The following is a 20,989-nucleotide window of genomic DNA, read 5'->3' as shown; positions in this document are numbered from 1 at the left end:
AATTATTATTATTATTATTATTATTATTATATCTCATCCTAATCTGGAGAGCTGCGAGCTATTGAATTGGTGTCTCAATAGACGCACACTAGTGGGGCCGTTGAAGAGCTATTGAAGACAAACCGGTATTTTCAACGAATGTACCTTTGCTCGTGACAAGAGGTTAACAACACAATTGTGTTATTTCGTCATACACGCGGGTTTGATGGTAGAATAATGATAATTATTATTTACCTTATTTAAAACGCACCAATATGTATATTATTTTAAAGAACCACCATAACCGAAGCATAGTTGTAGTTATTATATAGAATTCTCAACCCTAGGTATAGAAAACGTATAGTACCTACACTAGCCTATGGAGTATTAATAAATACGTTTTTGGAAAAATGTGGGTACAAAAAAAAAAAATAATCGTATAGGTGTTTGCATTTACCTGACATGCAGCCGTTTGGACTGAACGCTGGATTCTTCTGTAGTTGCGAGAATCCTGTAAAATTTAACAAAAGGATTAGTTAAAAATTACAAATACATTTTAACCTGTTAATGGAATCAGTAAAATAACACATCACTGGTATAGAAAAAGTTCCATTTCCATAATTATCACGTTGTTTAAACTATTGTCTTAGGAAAAGATTAGGGGAGTCTAAAAAAATCATCTTAAATATTTAATAACTAAAAAAAATCAATTTGCTCGTATGCTAACTGCAAGCATTTTCATAGTTAAGCCTCCCTAAGGCTATTCGAAACTCAACCCAAAACTGTTGTTATTTTTAATGTAATTACAATAGTATTTACTACATTTTAAGTGATAGATAGTCATTATAAGTGATTGATTAATTCATACAATTGACCAAGACCCAATTGATTACCGTAATACTTCATTATGTTGGCGTTAAAAAATATATTTAAGGCATTTAATGGCCTATAAACCCGTTGCTCAGTATCAGCCTGTAATGATGATATTATTATTACATATTATATCAGATTAACGTATCTTCACGGATAGCACCTGCGCTTTTGTTGGCGTTTATGTGGATATACCTATACCAGAACGTTAACGGAATAACCGCATTAACAGAATTGCATCGTCGACGACACACGCATTATATAAGTCCAAGGGACTCGGATTTCAGAGGATTACAAAAATAAAAAATATAACCGTAAAGAAAAAACTGATTGACTTCTATTATTTAAGATTTTCCCATGATACATCCGCGCCCAATCAATCGTATACCTTCCTGCACGGCCATTATTCTTTTATTGGGCAAATGGTGAATTTCTGTGCAAATTGTACGCACCCGTATCGAGTTACCGTTTACGACGGCGTGTGTTTAGACTCGCAAAGGACTCCGTCGGTAATTCGACCTGACAGTTATCGTATTTCTTCAGTTTCTACACACACACATAAATATTATCCAAATTGTGGGCATGTATACATTTATATTTGCGAGTATGCGTTCTATTATCTAACACAAATCGTTTACCTATACCCAATATCCTATATCCGGAGATATTATATAATAATATAGGTAGGTACATGTGTAAAAACACTGAATGAAGAGATTTAGGGACTTTTTTTTTGCTTGCTCTTCTCTTTGGTTCAAGAAAAAGGCGTTTTGTTTTCAAAGACCCGCATAATGTAAATGGTATAATACCAATACTATTGAAGAGAACGTCTGAATTCAATACACTTGACGGTTAAATATATATGTACAGTACTGCACAGAAGGATTGATTTTATATTGCGGGAAATTTGTCTAAACGAACATTTCTGCATTCTCTATAAAATCGTACGTGACGGATTTCAAATAAAGACAAAATCTTTATCTTATATTCGTATAATTTTTTACATTTTTTTTTTTTGAAAAAAACTTTTTGAATTAATTTAATAATAATATCTTCTTAAGTTTGCAGCGAAGCTAAAACACCAAAATTCGGAGCTATTTTTGTAGCCAAACTTAATAGTACAATAATTGATTAAATTTATCGTTATTGGAAAATTGAATTTAAAATAATTCTGGTCAGCTTGTAATATTTGCATTACACATACAAAGTATTCAATTTAAGACCTATACCGCATTTTAATTTTAATCGACGTTTAAAGTTAATAACATGAAAAGTGAAATGACGTGACAGCTCCTTTTTATAAAAATAAATATTACCCATTTTACCCCCTTCAACGCAATGTAAACAGCATGATAAGTTATTAAAAAATAACATTATATTATAATAGGGTTTAAAAATGTTTAAGTTAATGACCAGTTATTAACGTTTTATTAACAAAAAATACAACATAGTAGGCTTTTATTCGAATAAGAAAATATTGTTACACAAATTTCACAAAAAAAAGACCCTAAACCCCTTAAACAAATATATATTTTAGTATTTTTTATGAGCTATATGAGAAATATTTTAAATAATTGAAAGTAATTATTGTACTAGTTATAGTACAATAAAACGTTTTCTTATGAAAAAATAAATTATTTTTGATACCAATTAAATTAAATGACCATATACAACTTTTAGTTCAAACTAAATATAATATTTTAAATGGTAGTTTTCGTGGGTTTTATACTCTTACTACGTTTTTTTATTATACGTACATTGATATTTAATTGTTATGAAGAAATTATTGTGTGATTACAAACTTGTAATTCAAATTCACTTAAAGCTGGTTGTTGACTAGTCACTGTTATTTAACTCCTCTATTTTTTATACTTTCAAATAATATTTTATTTAAAGGTAACCCTAAATAGGGTTAAGGAAACCCTAAATTTGAACGCGTGAAAAATGAATGCTGAAACTAGTCTTCTTACATAAAAAATATACATAATATACAGAGTGATCATTTTATAGTGAAACACTCAGTATCTCATAAGGTTTAATATGAAATTCAATTTTTTTGATAATGTTTTTATACTATGAGTTCTCAATTTCCCATAATTTTTTTGTTTTAACCCAACTTAATTTTTTTTATAGCAGCTTTTGAAACCTAACTGTAAGTACAAAAAAAATTAAGATCACATTGTATAAAAACATTATGGAAAAAAAAAATAATTCTTATTAAACCTTATTGAGTGGTTCACGATAAAACGATCACCCTGTATACATTATTATTTCTATTATTTAAAAACAAATTATTTTCCCGAACAAGCACAATATGAATATTTTGCAGATTCGCCAAAATATGTCTACAACTAACACCGATGTGCTCATTATAATATAAAATTATAACGACGGATGCGTCAGGCACGGTTTTTAAATTATTGAAAACAGCTTGTTAAAATAAACTTTAATAACAGTAGGTAGGTACACCGTATCGGGCTCGGCGATAAGTTTTCATACTTAGACAAGTTTTTCGCAATCGTTGCGGTTATTTTATATATACATTCTCTCCCCCCCGCTGCTAAATATTGGACGATTGGTATAATTTGATTAAGCCTTAACTGTATTCGTTCAAGTCGTTAGTGTTAAGTAAATTAACGCAACGACACTGAGGTGTTCTGAGGCCAGCGTGTATACACTCTGTTCAGATGTGTGCGTGGGGAGGGGGGGGTGCAACAAAATTACAAAACGACGGCGTCTGTGACAACCACGCCCAACAATTAGCGACGTCACGTGCCTCCACCGATGAACATAATGTACAATCACTGCTCAAACACATAATATTTCTCGGGCATTGCGTGTGACAGCAGTGGCGCTATTCTTTATCGTCTCTCTCGTTATAATCACTAAATAACTGGTTGCAAGCAAACCACCCTAATTCTCTTATAGTGGCCGTCAAGACCTGTTAGTGACAAACTCCGGGCAGAAAAATCGTTCCGGAAACACGCTTCTGCGTTGCACGCACGCAATAAATAATAATAATAAACGTCAGCGATAATTAATAGCATTTTAACGTTACTGTTATTCACCTTGCCGACAATGTAGTAATAAATCAACAGCCGTAAATTTTGCAAATGCTGACGAGACACATTCGATACAGAGTACACTGCAGCAGCCAGTTGACATTAATTGTACTTGCTTTTAATCATTTTCAAATTAAGCATAATCATTTAAAAAAAAAAAACTTTGGCTTTCAAATTAGAGTATTATAATAGGCCACAATAGAACACTTCGTGGCCGACTTTGGAAGAATTGAACCGCCCCGTGCAAGAAGATGAAATAAGTCAGTTTTTGAGCATTTTTATTTAAATAAACGTTTTAAGGAACAGGGACCTTGTACACAACCTTTTTTTTTAGAGGCATAATAAGGTAAAATACTTAAATACTGAACGACTTATCTATTCTTTAAATCTTGCTCATAATCAAAATTTAAAAGATTCGTGAATTAAATTATAAAAATGATATCAGGCCTGAACGATTTATTGATCTACTTGGACTAAATAGTTTGTTTATAGTAAAGATAGTTGTAAATAGTATTGCAGGAAATTACTAGCACTTATGCTCGCTATAGTCTCGTTTGTCTGTCCTGTTTAACTTCACGTCATTAACTCGCACGAATTAATGAATTCAACAACAAAATAGATACTAATAGTGCGATCGATTGTAAAATCGCTTTGTGTACTATTGTCTACGTAGCACACTCAAACGATCACATCTCGGCAGCGTTCGGCTTGAAATAACGTTGAAATAAAAATAATAATAATATTCTATTTGACGAGCGCTAAATATATATAATAATCATCGTTTTAATAATAACTTAACGTTGGCGTGCCAATTGTGCAATTATTATAACAATCGTGGACTATGATGCAATGCGTGTTGTATACTTTTTTATTTTGTACCCGTGTAATGATTTCAATATTCATTAAGCAATAAGCTGAGCTATTAAATAGCAATCAATCGATGTACCTAATTAGAAACAAAAATATATTATAATTACCCTAAAAGTCAATTTTACGAAAATATTTTAGAAAATTCACTGTGCCACACATTAATACATATTTTTAATAAACTTATGTTCTCTAACGATAAAATTAGGGACAAACATATCTTGAAAAAATGTGTTTTCTAAAAAAACTAAGAAAAAAAACGTACATTTTCAGTTGGAAAAATGTAAAAAAAAAAAAAAAATAGTAAAAATTTTAGAAATTTTAAGAACTGTAAAAATAACAACAATGAAATAGATGTGTTTTAGGTATATCAAATTCGTTCTAGGTAATCCGTTTTAATTTATTTCTTTATATTTTACCGTATAAAGATATGTAGCAGACTTATTTTAAATAATAACAAAAATAAATATTGATGTATTTTTATAAAAAAAACATAATCATTTTTAATTATCCAAAAAATCAGTTTTCTTCTAAAATGTATTTTCGCCCTTTTTTAAGATTACAAGAAAAAATCGTTTGTTTTGGGAATGTTACCAAGTTTTTCTATAAATGTTTTGGAATTTTTATCCCAATGTAAAACTACGAGTCTCTTAATTATTAATTTTTTTAGGTATTTATTTTTGTTAACAATTAATTTTCTCTAAAAGTGCAGTTATCCACTTGATATAGGTAATTTGGCTTCTAGGATCTTCTTGTAGGATTTGAAATAATGCGCGTCGACATAAAACCCATCAACTTTGACGTAACCCTTTTCTGTTTTTACAATGGCAATACTACTCTCGTTGGTTTTTTACTTTAGTTAATATGCGACCGGTGCGGTGGACCGTGTGTACATACTTGCTGCAGACTTTTTATTAGGTACGTGGCATGTTATTATCAATGCTTAATAACAACATTTTGCCTGGAAATAATATTATTGGCGAATATTCTGTTCGTTAAAAGTCCGGTCATTAGCCCCACAGCTAAAGGGTAGTCGATTGGCAAGGGGTGGCAACGGGCATGGAATGTAAGGGGAGGCCGGGGTCGAGGGCGCACTAATAAAGAGAGAGCGACTTTTCGGTTAACTAATTTCGGGCAGATCGATAATAATATTTACGGCGACGGACCAGTAAAGATATTCGATACATAGGACGGAACTTAGAAGTGCAAGTATAGGTATAAAACGCGTCCACCATTGCGCTATGTAATATGTATATTTTTTAAGTAAGAAGACTAGATCCAGCTTTGTTGCCGGGGAAAAAATAATATCGTCCCGTCGCGCGTTAAGTACATTGTACTATGTTATTAATTATTATAAACGGGCATAATAATAATATTGTCTGACCTGCTGTTTCTACAAGCGAAGGGAACGTGTAAAAAAAAAAATCAATAGACTACCGTCAGTGTGTACTTATACGATATTACAATAATTGAAATTGAATCGGCTTGGGCGTGTCTCGAGCGTATCCGACAAGAAATTGCCATGTTCGGTTTATATTATTATGCTTTTACATTGTTGTTGCGAAAATCCGACACCCGACAAGAATACCTAAAGCGGGGGCGTCTCTACCCTAAACGGCTTTATTATTATCTTTTTTGTACTATCAAATTTGTATTATGTACCTGCCGTCCGGGACAATGCAAAATATAATACACACATTACAATATGGTCCGTGCACTGTTGGTCAGACTTACACATGTATGGCCTGTCACACGGCCACTTAAACTATCCATTTAACGTATGTCAGTATTATATCAGGTTTTTTTTTTCAACGTACCGCGCCTATATAACATTATAATAGTATATACACTTACTTATTTGTCAATATAATATTATTTTCTTTCCCGCTAGCACGTCAAAACCTTACTATTATAACAATACTTTATTTGGACAGTATACCTTTTGCGCCTTTCGTTCAGAACTTTTAACATACCGCATATTTATCAAATACTCCTTATTCAAATAATACATAAGATTTCCAAAACAGATGAATAGGTATAGCGCCAATAAACCCGCGAGCACGTTTTAATTAATATATTATATTATATATACATAGAAACCAAGCCACTCTTTAGCCGTTTAAAACATTGTATTGTAACATAATATGTACATTTTATCAATTATTATTGTGTTTCTGAATTAGTATTCAAGAAAAAAATATTGACGTTCTGGCATTAACTATCGTATCCGTATACTATTATTTAAAGTATTAGCTTTACACCTTTACTAAGTGGATATGTTTTTGTGTATAGTAAACATTAAACATACTCGTGAGCAGTATACCTACATTTTCAATAATATAATCAACGTTTCCTATTTTCGAACGATTTTCTTTTCCGTTTAATTAGCGTTTTTAGCGCGTATCAAGAGCGTTACACACAACGTTTTTTGCGTTCACCCTCCAGCACCCTGACGGTTACCCTTTCATGTGCAACCATATAATAATTAGTACGCTACGCTACTATTACACGCATTAATGGTGAAACAGGCAGAGCGGCGGCGGACGAGGAGAGAGACTTCTGAAGTGCACAAAACTACACAATCGACTACAACAACGACGACGGATCTTACATATATAAACGTGTGCGTGTGTGTGTGTGTGTGTGTTACGTGGAGAAGAGCTGTGTCGAGTGGGGTAGTGCTATATGTGGTTTAAAATAAAAGGCCGGACTTTTTGTAAAGCCCGGGATTATTCTACCGAGGCGACGGCCAGGAAGAATCAATAATTTGCGGATGCAAAGTAGTCCTGGAACCTCACGCCTTCCGAACACAAACATTCGCATAATAATAATAATAATGTATACGTATACTTTGCATGTACACACATACAGTACAATATACAGCATTCGTTAGGCTTAACACCCTTTTCCCCCTTTTTTTTTTGCTCCTCCGCGCTTACGAAAGTAAAAGCAAACACACCTCAACGGCCAACGCACAAGTAGGTCGACTGAACCCTCATCTCACGCGTGTTACACATTATTATTATGCGACAAAATGTAATAGAGACTTCTTCGTCAGCCACTACCGGAGATAGGCCAAAGACTACGCCATCCTCATCGCACTCCACTGTCGACAATTGACTATTTGTACCTACGAGCACTCGAGCTTCCGCAATTATTAAGCTTCCGCAATTATTAAAATTGCTATTTAGGTTTTTCTCGTTCAATTGAAATAAAACAATTTCAACTCTATGTGTTGAATCAACTGGTATACCGTATAAATGTGATAATGTGGTGATGCATGGCTATAGCTTATTAACGATTTAAAACATACATAATATGTACTCATACAATTACTTATTTTCTTTTAAAAAAAAAATTGTAAATTTATGATTACCTTGAAAAACAATGTATAGTATAAAATAAATAATTGTAATTAAAACAGAACAATAGCATGGTATAGCTAAAAATGTAAGGCATCTTGAATAATAAAACACTAAATAATAATTTCTATTTAGTCTTCAGTATTGTACAATACTGGTTTGGTTGGATTGGAAACATATAAAAAAAAAACAATTTTTTTTATCAATTTTATCTTTTTTTTTATTATGTGCTTTCCTAATTAATATAGTTTTAACTGACGTGCGTGGATAACGTCCCCAGAAAAGTTTTAACTGTATAAACCTTATGTTATAATATCCACCACTGTAGTAGGTGCGAACATACAATCATAAAGCTGTGATAGGTGAGTGAGGGAGCGCAGAAAGGGGAAGTCGCTAAATTATATTGAAAAAATCACATCTAATTGCTTACACTTTTTATCAGCTGAGCGACAATTAACGTTTCCCGGGAGTTAATAAAATTAATCAATTCGTTAGACTGCGCGTGCCGATGGAGAGAATTCCAAGCAAAATAAGAATGGGAAAGAGGTGGTACTGTGTGTGGCAAATAAGGGCGAGGGCGACAAAGAAAATTACGCGTTCACAATGGATCTCAGAGTGGCGAAAATAAGTTATATAATTAATGAAATTGTTGGAAGACGACGCTTTCCACGGGCAACGTAATTACTTGTCAACGGCAAAACCGCTACGCCGGCAGAGCGTTCCTGCGACAAACATCCCGCCCACCACGTCGTCGACACGACTAATGGTATTACAAAAATAATAATAATAATAATACAAGAGAAGAAAACAACAGAACAATTTTTGTTAAACAAAATATACAAATTAAGCCATTTTCTGTTTAACGAAAAAAGGTCATTTTAATTGGTACAAAGTTTATTCGATAATATGGATTAAATGGAGTAAATTGTTATATACTTGCTGAGCGAGATAATACAAATGCTTTTTTTTTTGTTGTTATTATTATGCCCATTTTTTAGTTTAATCTGTTCACAATACTGTACGTCTCCAAATTACTTTCATATTATACTCTATCCTAAATAAGAGCGATAGTGCGCAGAAACCAAAACGCGTCACTTCTGGCTGCGCCGCCGAATAAAAGAGCAATGCGTATTAGTTTCTGCGCACTGTCAATCTCGTATGGGATAGAATATACAATGTTGTTTTTCATACATATACATAAGATGTGTACAATAAGTAAATTCATATTATACTATACCAAAACAAGCGTTTAAAAAGAAAAATGTTAAAAAAACTTCATAATAAAAAAGTAATAAAAATCAAAAACTTTATAATACAATAGGCAAGTAACTGCAAAACAACAACACGTAAAACCCTCCTTCAGAACTATTAGAGTATCCCAAAAGTTACAATTTACCCACACTCTTTCGCCATTACAGAGTACCTATACGTCTTATAGCACTTCACTACTCGCTACCGTACCACGTGTATATTATAACAGATGTTGCTTCATCTCTCAATTCTCATGACTTGGTCGTTTTTTTTTATTAGTGAAAACAATAATATTACTCTCCCTATACTATCTGTGGCATTAAATTACATCCTATTTGTATATATTATGTCACGCCATAAGTTGTCGAGCTTTGGAAACCAAACAAAAATTTTAAAAAATACTTCCTCCGCGATTGTTTACACCGCAGTGTCGTGTGTTCATGTTTTAAATCCGCGTGCAACGACACGGAGTGAAATTTTGTAGACACAAAAGAGAGTTGCTTCAGTAGCGCGTGGGATTTTTGATTACGGTCTCGGGAAAACGTGAGAGAAAAAAAACATTCCTCGAGGGATGAGGATCTTTTTAATTAAATTACACCCGGTTTGCGTGCAAATCGCAGTTCCGGTAATTAACACGAGAATTTAATTACGACTTAGGAAATGTTGAAAACAAATGCATGTTATAACTTATAACTTATTATATTATCCAAAAGGCCACACTTTGATGATGGAAAGATCTAAACGAGAACTACGACCTAACTAATTGTTTTGAGTTTAAAACACAAACAAAATATCCATTCACTTATATATGTTCGATTCCGAATTGTTTATTTAACACGTCTTGTCGTTTTATATTTTGTAGTAATGCCTCGTAGGCTATAAATAACATTTATTATTCTCTGATTATAATATAGTATTCGTTACATAATATTATGTGGTGGATGCATTTGTCATGGTTTTAAGAATATGTGGAAACGTCCAAGATATGTACCTCTAACGTTGGGAATTTAGTGAACTTAGGGTCCAAAACATTTACTGTAGGAAAGTAAGTTATACTTGAAATAATTAAATACTTTGTAGATTTATTTATTACACAGAAAAACTTTACATCTTTGATTTGGTTCAATAATAATAAAATAAACGACAATGGTTAAGCGCATATCACATATGATAGCTTCAATAGAATCCAACAAATTGAACAACTACATACTGTTGCTAAAGGGTAATAATGTAAATTAGTTAAATCAATACAATCTGTAGACATTTCCCTTGATATGATTTTAAACAAATATTGATGTCAACAGAACAAAGAAAACTTAAGTACTAAATGTTAGTAAGATCTGGTAAACAAGTTGCGTAAATAGTAATACCAACAATAGCAATATATCCTACACTGTACCACTTCAGGTACACTACACTGGTACTGGTCACTACAGGACACAATAAATTGATATAGTTATACCTAATTGATTGTATTTAAATATATATTACAGTAATTTAATGTACTTACAGCTGCTTTAATTAGCATTTAGCTAGTCTAACTATTTATTTAGTTAAATTTTAACTATACATTTACTGTGTCCCTACTAACCATAGTAATAATAATTATAGTTGATCCAACTGTGTACTTTTTTCCGCGGGAGCTTTGACCAGTCTGTCCGACCAAGTTAAACTTGACATTGTTAATTATAATTACAACTGGTCATTAATTTTAAATCGAATGATACGAAATTTCAGTTACTTGAGAGCATTGGACTTATGTATTTGTAGTTCTGGCATCTGACACAAGCAAACATACATCAATATAATTAGGACGAATAGTGAATACCTAAACCGGGGGCCGGTACAAAAATTATTTAAAGGTCGAGAATAATCTATAAGGTGTTAACAAGCTCGTACCTTCGACTTTGTTGGCCACACATCCCTTATGATATCGATACAATCTCTTGTCTGTGTATATTTTTATAATGATTTGTTTGGATTGACAACTGTCATATTGTCGGGTCTTGGTGGTTTTGTTGCGTGTTACCGTTAATATTATTTTATGTATTATATATATTTTTTCAAATGTTTTGTTGTTTTAAGCTCTTGTCACGCTATATATGCATAATATATAAAATAATATTATAAGCGCATCTCGATGATATTGTTATGATAGGAAATATGCTGAATAACGGTAGAAGATTGTTAAAAAAAAGAAAAAAAAATACATATAGGAAAACACACACTCGTATAGCGACGCCGGTCTTTCTTCACGCGCTCCGTCAGCTATATAGTAGGTATTATATAAGGAGTTTATTCGGGTAGAAAAAAAAACCCAAGAGATGCCAATCACTGCTCCAGAAATACACGGTTGGTATATCCTACACGCTTTCGAGTTTCGACCCTTTCGGACGGCTAACGGCCCGGCATGCCTAATGATAATATTTTGATGCCAGTTATGTATAATATTTTCCACCCGCGTTATATCATCGAACATATTATTATTATAATATCATACACAACTAGAACAGACTTGTATGACTTGTCTTTTAGAAAACGCCTCGTCGACACCTATTTCTTCGCTTTCTTTGGTTTTGATTTTCTGTTGAAATTTTTATGATTTTTCGAAGCGTCCGTCCATCGACAGTTCGGTAAAAATTTGTTCTTTACACGTGCCACCTGAGTCCATAAGTACATAATAATATGTATATACGTCTTATACTACATGTTGTCCAAACGGACGCCGGTATTGAATAACGCCAATTATAGAAGTGTATAATTAATGCAAACCGTATAGTCAACGGAGGAGGTTATGTTTGTATAATATTGTCCGTATAATACATAATATGTAATTGTCTCTCTTACGCGATACAAAGCTACAAAATGGGTATGCGTTTGTTCATCGTTATGGAAAACATGGCACGTGGTGATCGACAAGCCTGACACTAAAATGTTAGTATGTTACCGAAAAATGTATGTAAATATCGGATTCGAACGATGTACATCTATTTTGTTCCCACTATTTACTATAGCAAGCGTGTTATAGAAATTAAAACTTCATAATATTGTATACGTAGATTTTCTTTTGTCTTCTCAGCTGTTGTTTTAAAAAACATACTTTTCAACTTGATCCCGTCGTTTTTGATAAGAACTCATCTGCTAATGCTGTGTTAGGGCTTTACGACGTGGTTGGGCACTCTTTATTGTTGTCAGAAATACAACCGTATAATATAATAACATACACTATGGCCTTTGGTGATCACCAGCTTCACATAGCGTGCAGTGCGATATTATTTTAATCTACTGTCCGTCGGCTTGGAATTTCTTGTAAGTATTTTAATATTAGTATTATACTAATACGCAGAACATTTCTGGACTCTGGTCTCCGTTCAAAAATATATGTATATTATGTTAAATCTCGAGTCCCCGAATAAAGGGTGTCTGTGTGAAATTAATTCTGTTTTTTTTTTCAAAAACGTTTACTACCGTAGAATGTTAAGAACTAAAAAATAAAATAAAAACTCGTGTTAAATTCAGTTGCGAAATTAGCCCTGGACGTGTTTGTTGTTTACACCGGGAAACCGGTCTTGGAGGACAAATTAGGGGAGATTCGGGTTTTGTACTTCTTTTTCTACTTTACTTCTTTGTTTTACACGGCAAAAGAAATCTGAAATGCAATACGGGGCCTGAGTAAAACAATAGGTGCGTTCCAACACTTGTGTGATCTTGAGCTGTCAGATTTCATGCTTGAACGTGTCGTGGTGGAGTAAAATATTAAAGGTACGACGATTAAATCTCAAAATCTTTAGACAACAAAAAAATGTTAAACAACGACTAATAAACGCCCAATTTGTATACTTCAAAACTAGTGTACTTGTACCTTAGAGTATAGTATAAATTATTATACCTATATATTATTACTGTAAAGCTGTTGTAATATGCAAAAATAATATGTCGAGCAAAAAAAGAACATAATATATACTTATTTATATATATACTTCGGTATAAGTGCCGTTGTTTTCTCGGATTAGCCAAAAACAATGGCGTAGTTTGCGTAGGTTATAATATATATTGTATACCAATTATGGCGACCAAAAATCAACAAAGCACACCTGAATATGATTATTATGTAGTTACTGCTTAATATCCGATCGTTGGTGAATCATTCTGATGTTTTGATTTTGTACAATTGGAACCAAAATTGAAATTAGCTTGATTTGAACAAGTTAAGGTGTCATAGTTACTGTCGGTTTTCGTTTCAGAGAAAATAAAAGTATTTTAAAAAGGTCAAGTTGTAGTCACAAATTTCATTAGCTCTTAGTCCAATCATAAGCATACCAATATTATTATGTTCGGTGTATATCTAAGTAGGATTATTTTTCATGTATTTCATATGTAAATGAAGTACCAAGAACGTTAACAACAAATTATACATTTCTAGTTGGCAACACACTAAACCAAATAATAATAAATATACCATAATGAATTATTATATTTTATTAGAAAAGCAATGTGTGTGTAACATATTTTACACATCCATAATGTATGGAATACCGCTACCGGGTCTACTTTTAAGCGAGGGTGTTATGCGTGAGCTGTTGGTAGCAACAATGAGGTTATGCATATAATAATAGTATGAAGTATTTGCCTTGTTCTCCCGTTTCTTTCCTTCTTCCCCATTAACCTACTGGGAATTTTAACCATACACATGCAAACTACAGGAGCCTACATTTTGAAGGATTTCTAAAATAAAAGGTACACTATGTAGTACATATTATCGTCGGCTTCTTGCCAAAATTCATTAACGGCAAAAAGTTGATTGTTCAGAAAACGACTTTAAAGTTGTTCAAATATTGAATTTTTGGTCTACACCCTACAGAATTTATAATTTTTAAAGTATTCACATTTTTTTTTTTTTTATGAAACCTGATATAGTATTGTATTCAAATATATTAGGATTCTTCAATAATATGTAGCATAACATAGTTTTTTATATCATTAAATGTTTTATGTTAGCCGTTAATGAGTTTTTCTAAATAGAAAAACGATGATTTCTATTGGTATTAACTGTAAAAAAATCAATATCGGTGAAACCCGCGCCGATAATGAACTCTGGTTATTTATTGTGTGTTGTAAAACATAATCATTCATCACTATTGGACCGATATTGAATTTTAGATATCACTGATACGGGCCCCATAGCAAAAAACAAATGTGTTATTTCAATTTAGCCAAAACTCATTAAACTAATGAGTTTTCGCTTTATAGATTTTTTATATTAGCCGTTAGTTAAAATATGAAATTATTAATAAAAAAAACATTTAGAGTGGGAAATTCACTATGAACACTTCTTGTTAACCAAAAGACAATGGTATCTTACAAGAGATAGCGCCATAAAAAAAATGGCCAATTCGCCGTTAATGAATTTTTGCAAGAGGTTGATGTTATGATACAGTACAATAATGCGTTACATATAGCTATACTAGTAAACAAATAACATTAATATAATAGTTATACGGATAAGCTATTGTATTAAGTGACATTCATTACGATCATTGAATATGATATATGAGTCAAAAGGTAGTTTTAGTTGGACAAATATAAATTTCCTTGGGTCAAAATCTTCCTCTGCGGTCTTATCCTTTACCGCAAACTTACGGGTTTATCGAAAGTTTATTACTTGTTATTATTGTGTGTAACAAATTATTATATTATTATGGTAATAATTATTAACACAACTGTTTGACAGAAAAAAATAATTTAGAAAATTATAATAGCATACAATAACACTAATTATTATTATTACTATCATAACAATAGGAAGTAGCACTTTCCAGTTTCTCACCGACCTAACGACAACTCATGGAGTCCATATTAAAATTCAGAAGGTTGCAAACATTTAGCAAAGCAAATAAACTTAAGCCAGAAAAATTATATTTTAATATTCAAATAAGCCGGCTAAAAATAAGTCTCATTTGTTTTTTACCTAAGTACGTTCATATTAAATTGTATCTATTCAGTTTAAAACTAATTATAAATATTGATAAGTATAATAGTCCTTGTGAATTAGATTTATTATTTTTCGATGTGTAGTTAACTTTATTTTAAAGCGATCGAATGTCATATTGATAATTATTAAAACTTTTCAAATGGTAAATTATAAAAATAGCTATTGTGTCCTGTGTATAGATGGTATATTAATATTTAACGCCAAAACAAACATGGGGGTTACGTCAAACAGTATAAATAAAAAATGGTAGTTTATACAATAAATTTAATTTATTCCTACACTTTATTCTGTTAAGAAGTTTTAAAAAGGAAAATAAGGTCATTGACTGGTCGATATTGAGCGTCGGGAATGATAAGTAAAAAACAAAGCTTGCCGAAAGCTAAATTAAAAAGAAACTAACCAAACAAAGCTGTAAAAACGATTACTTAAAAGTATAGGTAGGTAATTAAAACAAAATATGAACTAACCATTTAATTTAGGCACAGAAAACACCTATTGAACCGTATTATGCAAAATCATTTTTAATGTCAAAAGTTATATTACGAATAATAATTATTACAAAAGCTGACGTGTATATTGCGTTATGTATATGTATGTAATACAGCAAACACACGTTCATGTTATATAGTTTTTAATATACCTACATTAAAATTTAAAACATTTATAAAAAAAATTCTCATGGCAAGAAAATCCGGATGAGTGATTTTAGTTGGCAAGCTTCCTATAGAATTATTCCGAAAGTGAAGAATCTTTTTACTTATAGAAGGTAACCAAGTCAATTTCCAGTTGCTGGCGAATTTCATTTAAAATCGTTCTTGTACAAAAAAATACATAAATTTATACAGGGTGATCAACTTGTCGTGAACCACTCAATATCTCATTGGGTTTAATAAGAAATTTTATTTTTTCTTTGCATAGTGTTTTTATGCGATGTGATATCAATTTTTTAACATTTTTTTTTTTTTTTTACCTCCCCCTCCCAACTAAGTTTTTTTGATAGCAACTTTTGTAACTTAAACAGTAACTCATACATTTTATTACTTTTTTTAATTGAGAATAATGCACTACAAATGTTGACTGGTCGATAATCAGTTTTGGATAACTATTTTTGAAGTTATTGAAGTTTCAAGATCAGGACAGGAAGAAAGGTGGAGGGGTAGTATTATTTTTATTTGCGCGCATTTCCCAACCGCACAAAAATAATTATCCAAAACTAGTTATCGACCAATCAACATTTTTAGCAATTTAAAAAGTTAATGTATTTCAAGCGTAACCATTTAAGTTTCAAAAGTTGCTATCAAAAAAACTTGATGGGGAGAGGGTAAAAAAAAAAAAATTGCGAGAAATTGAGATGACATTTGTAAAAAAAATTATTAAAAAAAAAAAATTTCTATTATTAATTAAATCCAATGAGATATTGGGTGGTTCACGATAAGTTGATCACCCTGTATTTATATATATATATATATATATATATATATATATATATATATATATATATATTATATATGTCGATTATTTATACGAATGTACTTGAAAAAAAAAATATAACTCTTTCCGGCTATAAATTAAATTTTGCTCTGAAGATAACGCGCAATACAATTCGTAAACACGTTATTTCGTTCATTCTTAAAAATTTAACTGATTTTTTTTTTGAACTGAAAATACCATAACTATTTTTATTAGGAAAAAATCTCCTCCACGTTTATAAATAACCTTCACAAAATACTTCGAGGGTCATCACAATTAGATAAGATTTAGCGCAGTAATATAGATTAAAACAAGAAGATATCCGTCTCATTCAGCTATATCCGGACTTACTCTACTTATTTCTTCCCTCGAATGAACTAATTTTGTACTTTCTACTTAGCTCGTTTAATTTGAAATAATTATAATTTAAATTATCACAAAGATATAATATAAGCATTGGTGGCTCACTATCTAACGGGTAACAATATGATATGTGGTCAATTAGATAAAACATTATCAAAACCAAATTTTTTCATTGTATGGTAAAACATTTAAAGAATTTTTAATTTTAAAGCATAATCAATTAGAAAAATATAATAAAAAGTCCTTTTTTTTCTGTAATAAATGACGTCAATATATCGTCAATTATATCTAACTAATACAATTAGTATATAATCAGGGTTGGTAAACTAATTATAAACGTAAATATATAAATAAGTTTTAAGTATTCATATTCCCCAAAACTTTGCCACAACGAATTTTTTCAGGATATCCTAAAAAAATGATTTATAGGCCGAATTAATTCTATAACTATAAACCTGTATTCATTCACTTGTATTATCTTATGAGTTATGTTTAGTAGGAACTATATGTTACCTATAAACATATAGGTTAGATATTATACAACAAAATACAACAATTTGTTATACCGATATTGACTAAGGTTAATTCGTTAAGACAGACCTGTCACTCATTTCCCGTAACGCCTATTATGAGCTAGACATTTTACAAATCAATTAGATGCATCTGTCATGTTAAGGTTTAGCAAGATGTTAAAAGCGCTATTACATATGTTCATTCACTTCAAAACTAACTTAAAGTTAGATTTGATATTTAAATAAAAAACAGTAAATTATTATGGCTTTATGTTGTGATAATTTATATAAAAAATAAAGAGAATTGAAAATGTATTACATTATACATTTTTAGGAATATGCGTAGCAAGTTTTTAAACAGGTACTATAATATAATGTACCTGTTCTAAAAAAATTAATCATAATAAAATATGCTTCATAGTTAGTAACAAATACAGTGAATATTATAATCTCACTAGTAATTGTTATTTATTGACTATGCTATCTCTTCTTTTTAAGCTAAGACTTATATAAGTAGCTAATTATCTCAATAGTAGGTACATTTACACACTTGTAATACATTTTTAATGTAATGAAATAAAGTTATCCAAGTCTTTATTTTCGAAGGTCGGGTCTAATAATCTGGATTTTTTGAGCTTTTAATTAATTTTGGTAATTTTGTAGACTACAAGTATAAATCACAAATAATTTTGCCAAACTATTGACAATTATAAAGTAAAGTTGAGTGTGGCAAAAATGAGTTTAAGTTTGATTTTTATACTTTTGGACTAAAATATAACACAAAACTGAAAGTGTTAAAACCATTTTCAAATAAACGATTAGATGCGACCAATTTTCTCGAAACTATAGCAATTCAAAATTGGTAATAGAAAATTCCTATAGTTTCTATTTTGTTTTTCTCGATTATAAGGGTGAAGGAGTGAAGTTTTTAACTTTAACTCCCCCCCTCCCCAAAGTCACAAATAGATAAAAATTGTGATTTATAGAGTTGCTACTCGAAAAAAATTGGACTGGTATTAAGTTACAGTGGAAGGGGACATAAAAAAAAGCTCACATCTTAGTAAAACCAATTGCTCCTTAGCTCCATATCGAAGCTAAAAACCTATTACCCGTTGCTCTTTACCGGAAAAGTACAGTTATATACTTATTTCTTATTCAATTATTTCATGCATAATATATAAAACCTATAATTTGAGAATGCTTTTACCTTTGTGAAATAGTATATTTGACCAGGAAACTAACTGGAAATATGCAAATAAAATACATAATATGTGAAACTTCTCAGGTAATTCGAGTGCAACTATGATGAAACGCTGTACAATACGAAGGTACCTATTGTTGAAACTGGGATTTGTTAACCTCCACATAGATAAGAAAAGTTCACGACACCACTGCATATACCTAATATGAACCAATGAGCTTGAAATGTTGGCTATCACGCAAGCCGTCTCTATAGTTGTTGTAAGAGTAATAAAAGTGATTTACATTATCGACGACTTACCGGCTGCGGCTGCTGCTGCTGCTGCGGCGGCGGCGGCCGAGTGGTTGGACGCCAGCGATAACGGAGTGCCGCCGTTGTTGTTGGCTGCGGCAGCGGCTGTGATGCCGACGGCCGCGGCCAACGAGTTCATGTTGTGTGGCAGAAACGCGGCAGCCACCGCTGCCTGAGCGTTGAAGTACGCGAATCTGCTGGCCACCATCTGGCTGTGGTGGTTGTGGTGGCCGTGGTGCAGCCGCTCGCGGTCAGCGAAACACGAGGGACCGGGTCCCGGCGGCGGCAGGTGCGAGTAGTGCTGCGGCGTGACGGCGGACACCGCGGCCGACGGGCTTCTGTTGCTCGACCCGTCTGCGGTCAGTCCCAACAATTCTTGTATGGCGAACGGCGACCGTTGGGGCATCGTCTTCTCTTTGGTCGCGCTCATCGCTTACACATTAGTTCCACGGTGCCGGATTCGGTTGGCCGAAGTAACAATATGTATACTAATATAATATTATCCCGCTTATTCACAAGACAAACCGTAAAACAATAGACATAAAGCGAAAACCGAGAACAGGAGAAAAAAATGTATATTATGTTAAAATATATTGAATCGTACCGCGTGGTCTTTACATATACAGACTATTTTATAATTTTATTCAAACGTTGTCGCCGTGTCCGTCATTTGCCGGTAAACGCACCGTGTCCACAGGGATCCGGTGCCGGTATGTCGGCGTCGTCGTCGACGGCGGCCGGCCACCGACGCGCGAAATCTGTCGCTAAAATGGGCGTGGCCGGTGCTGCGGCACGATTGGGCCGCCGGGCGTGCCCAAACGATCCGGCACCGCGATGGGGACCACCGTCGCGTTCAAACGGCGTAACACCCACTTAGAATTTTTCCAACCACCCACCGCCGATCCACGTCTCCCCCGAGCGCCCTTCTTTCTCTTTCACTCTTTCTCGCTCTCGCTTATCCGTGTCGTTCTTTTTCCCAAACTCATACATACATACAATATATTATATTATTATTGTCGTCTTTCTCTTATTCCATTTTTTCCTTTTTAATTTCTTCGTGATTTCGCTGTCGTGTACTACAACTGTTTTATAAAAGCACATACCGTTGGCCTCCTACCCGCCATTTACCGTGAGACAGCCTGTATCGTACACTATGGACGCGTATGCAGCTTTATGATGTTTTTACCTTTATACGTCATACTTACTCCTGCGTTATAGGTACGTCACAACGGACGAAAGGTCTCTTAACGGGATTTGTACCTACATTACACAGTATACATGTATGATGTTATATTATGTAGCCGCTTAGCGCACAAGTCTAGAAGTAAGAACAAACGCGTCAAGTCTATGTTGTGTACACTTACACACCTATAGGTACACAACATAATAACAAATCGGTCTTAATCATTCCCATTTTCCAATAGGTTCGTGTTATAAGTGGAGCTCACACAGCAGGATATAATATAACCAACGTAAAATTTTGTTTTCTATATGTTTCAGCATAAGTTATTTAATAAACAAGTAAGAAAAGCGTAGAGAACGACAACTTTCATAATTAATATTGTCTTAGGTATGTTGGGTTTTAGTTTCCGTATATCATCGATAATCTGCACTCTATACACAATTTAAGCAAGGCCCCGGTGCCGGTTTCTTTTTCCTTCAACAACATGTCAAAGGAAAGACTTCTATCGATACAAGGCATGCGTTGACCTCTGATTTCTTAATTCGATTTCTGTATTTTCTGTAATAAAACTTTCAATATGACTCAG

General features: G+C 32.7%; 1 protein-coding gene across 2 annotated transcripts in view; it reads right to left on the bottom strand.

Moving 5' to 3' along the window:
- The window catches only part of LOC126835524 (visual system homeobox 1-like), a 65,668-nt gene extending 45,749 nt beyond the window's left edge, over nt 1–19,919 (bottom strand). For both annotated transcript variants that reach the window (XM_050568180.1, XM_050568181.1), the window contains exons 1-2: nt 19,230–19,919; nt 437–490 (exon numbers count right to left, since the gene is read on the bottom strand). In XM_050568180.1, the coding sequence (XP_050424137.1) occupies nt 437–490; nt 19,230–19,650 (475 nt within the window). In that variant the 5' untranslated portion in view covers nt 19,651–19,919. The remainder of the gene's footprint in view (nt 1–436; nt 491–19,229) is intronic.
- Nucleotides 19,920–20,989: the final 1,070 nt, after the last annotated feature.

The sequence above is a fragment of the Adelges cooleyi genome, unplaced genomic scaffold (genome assembly GCF_023614345.1).
Source record: "Adelges cooleyi isolate 19-005CV unplaced genomic scaffold, UGA_ACOO_1.1 ACOO_flye_CR_arks_rails_tigmint_CR_PRNA_23, whole genome shotgun sequence".
Taxonomy (NCBI): domain Eukaryota; kingdom Metazoa; phylum Arthropoda; class Insecta; order Hemiptera; family Adelgidae; genus Adelges; species Adelges cooleyi.
The sequence above is the reverse complement of the archived record's forward strand: the minus strand, read 5'-3'. Positions and strand labels throughout refer to the sequence as shown.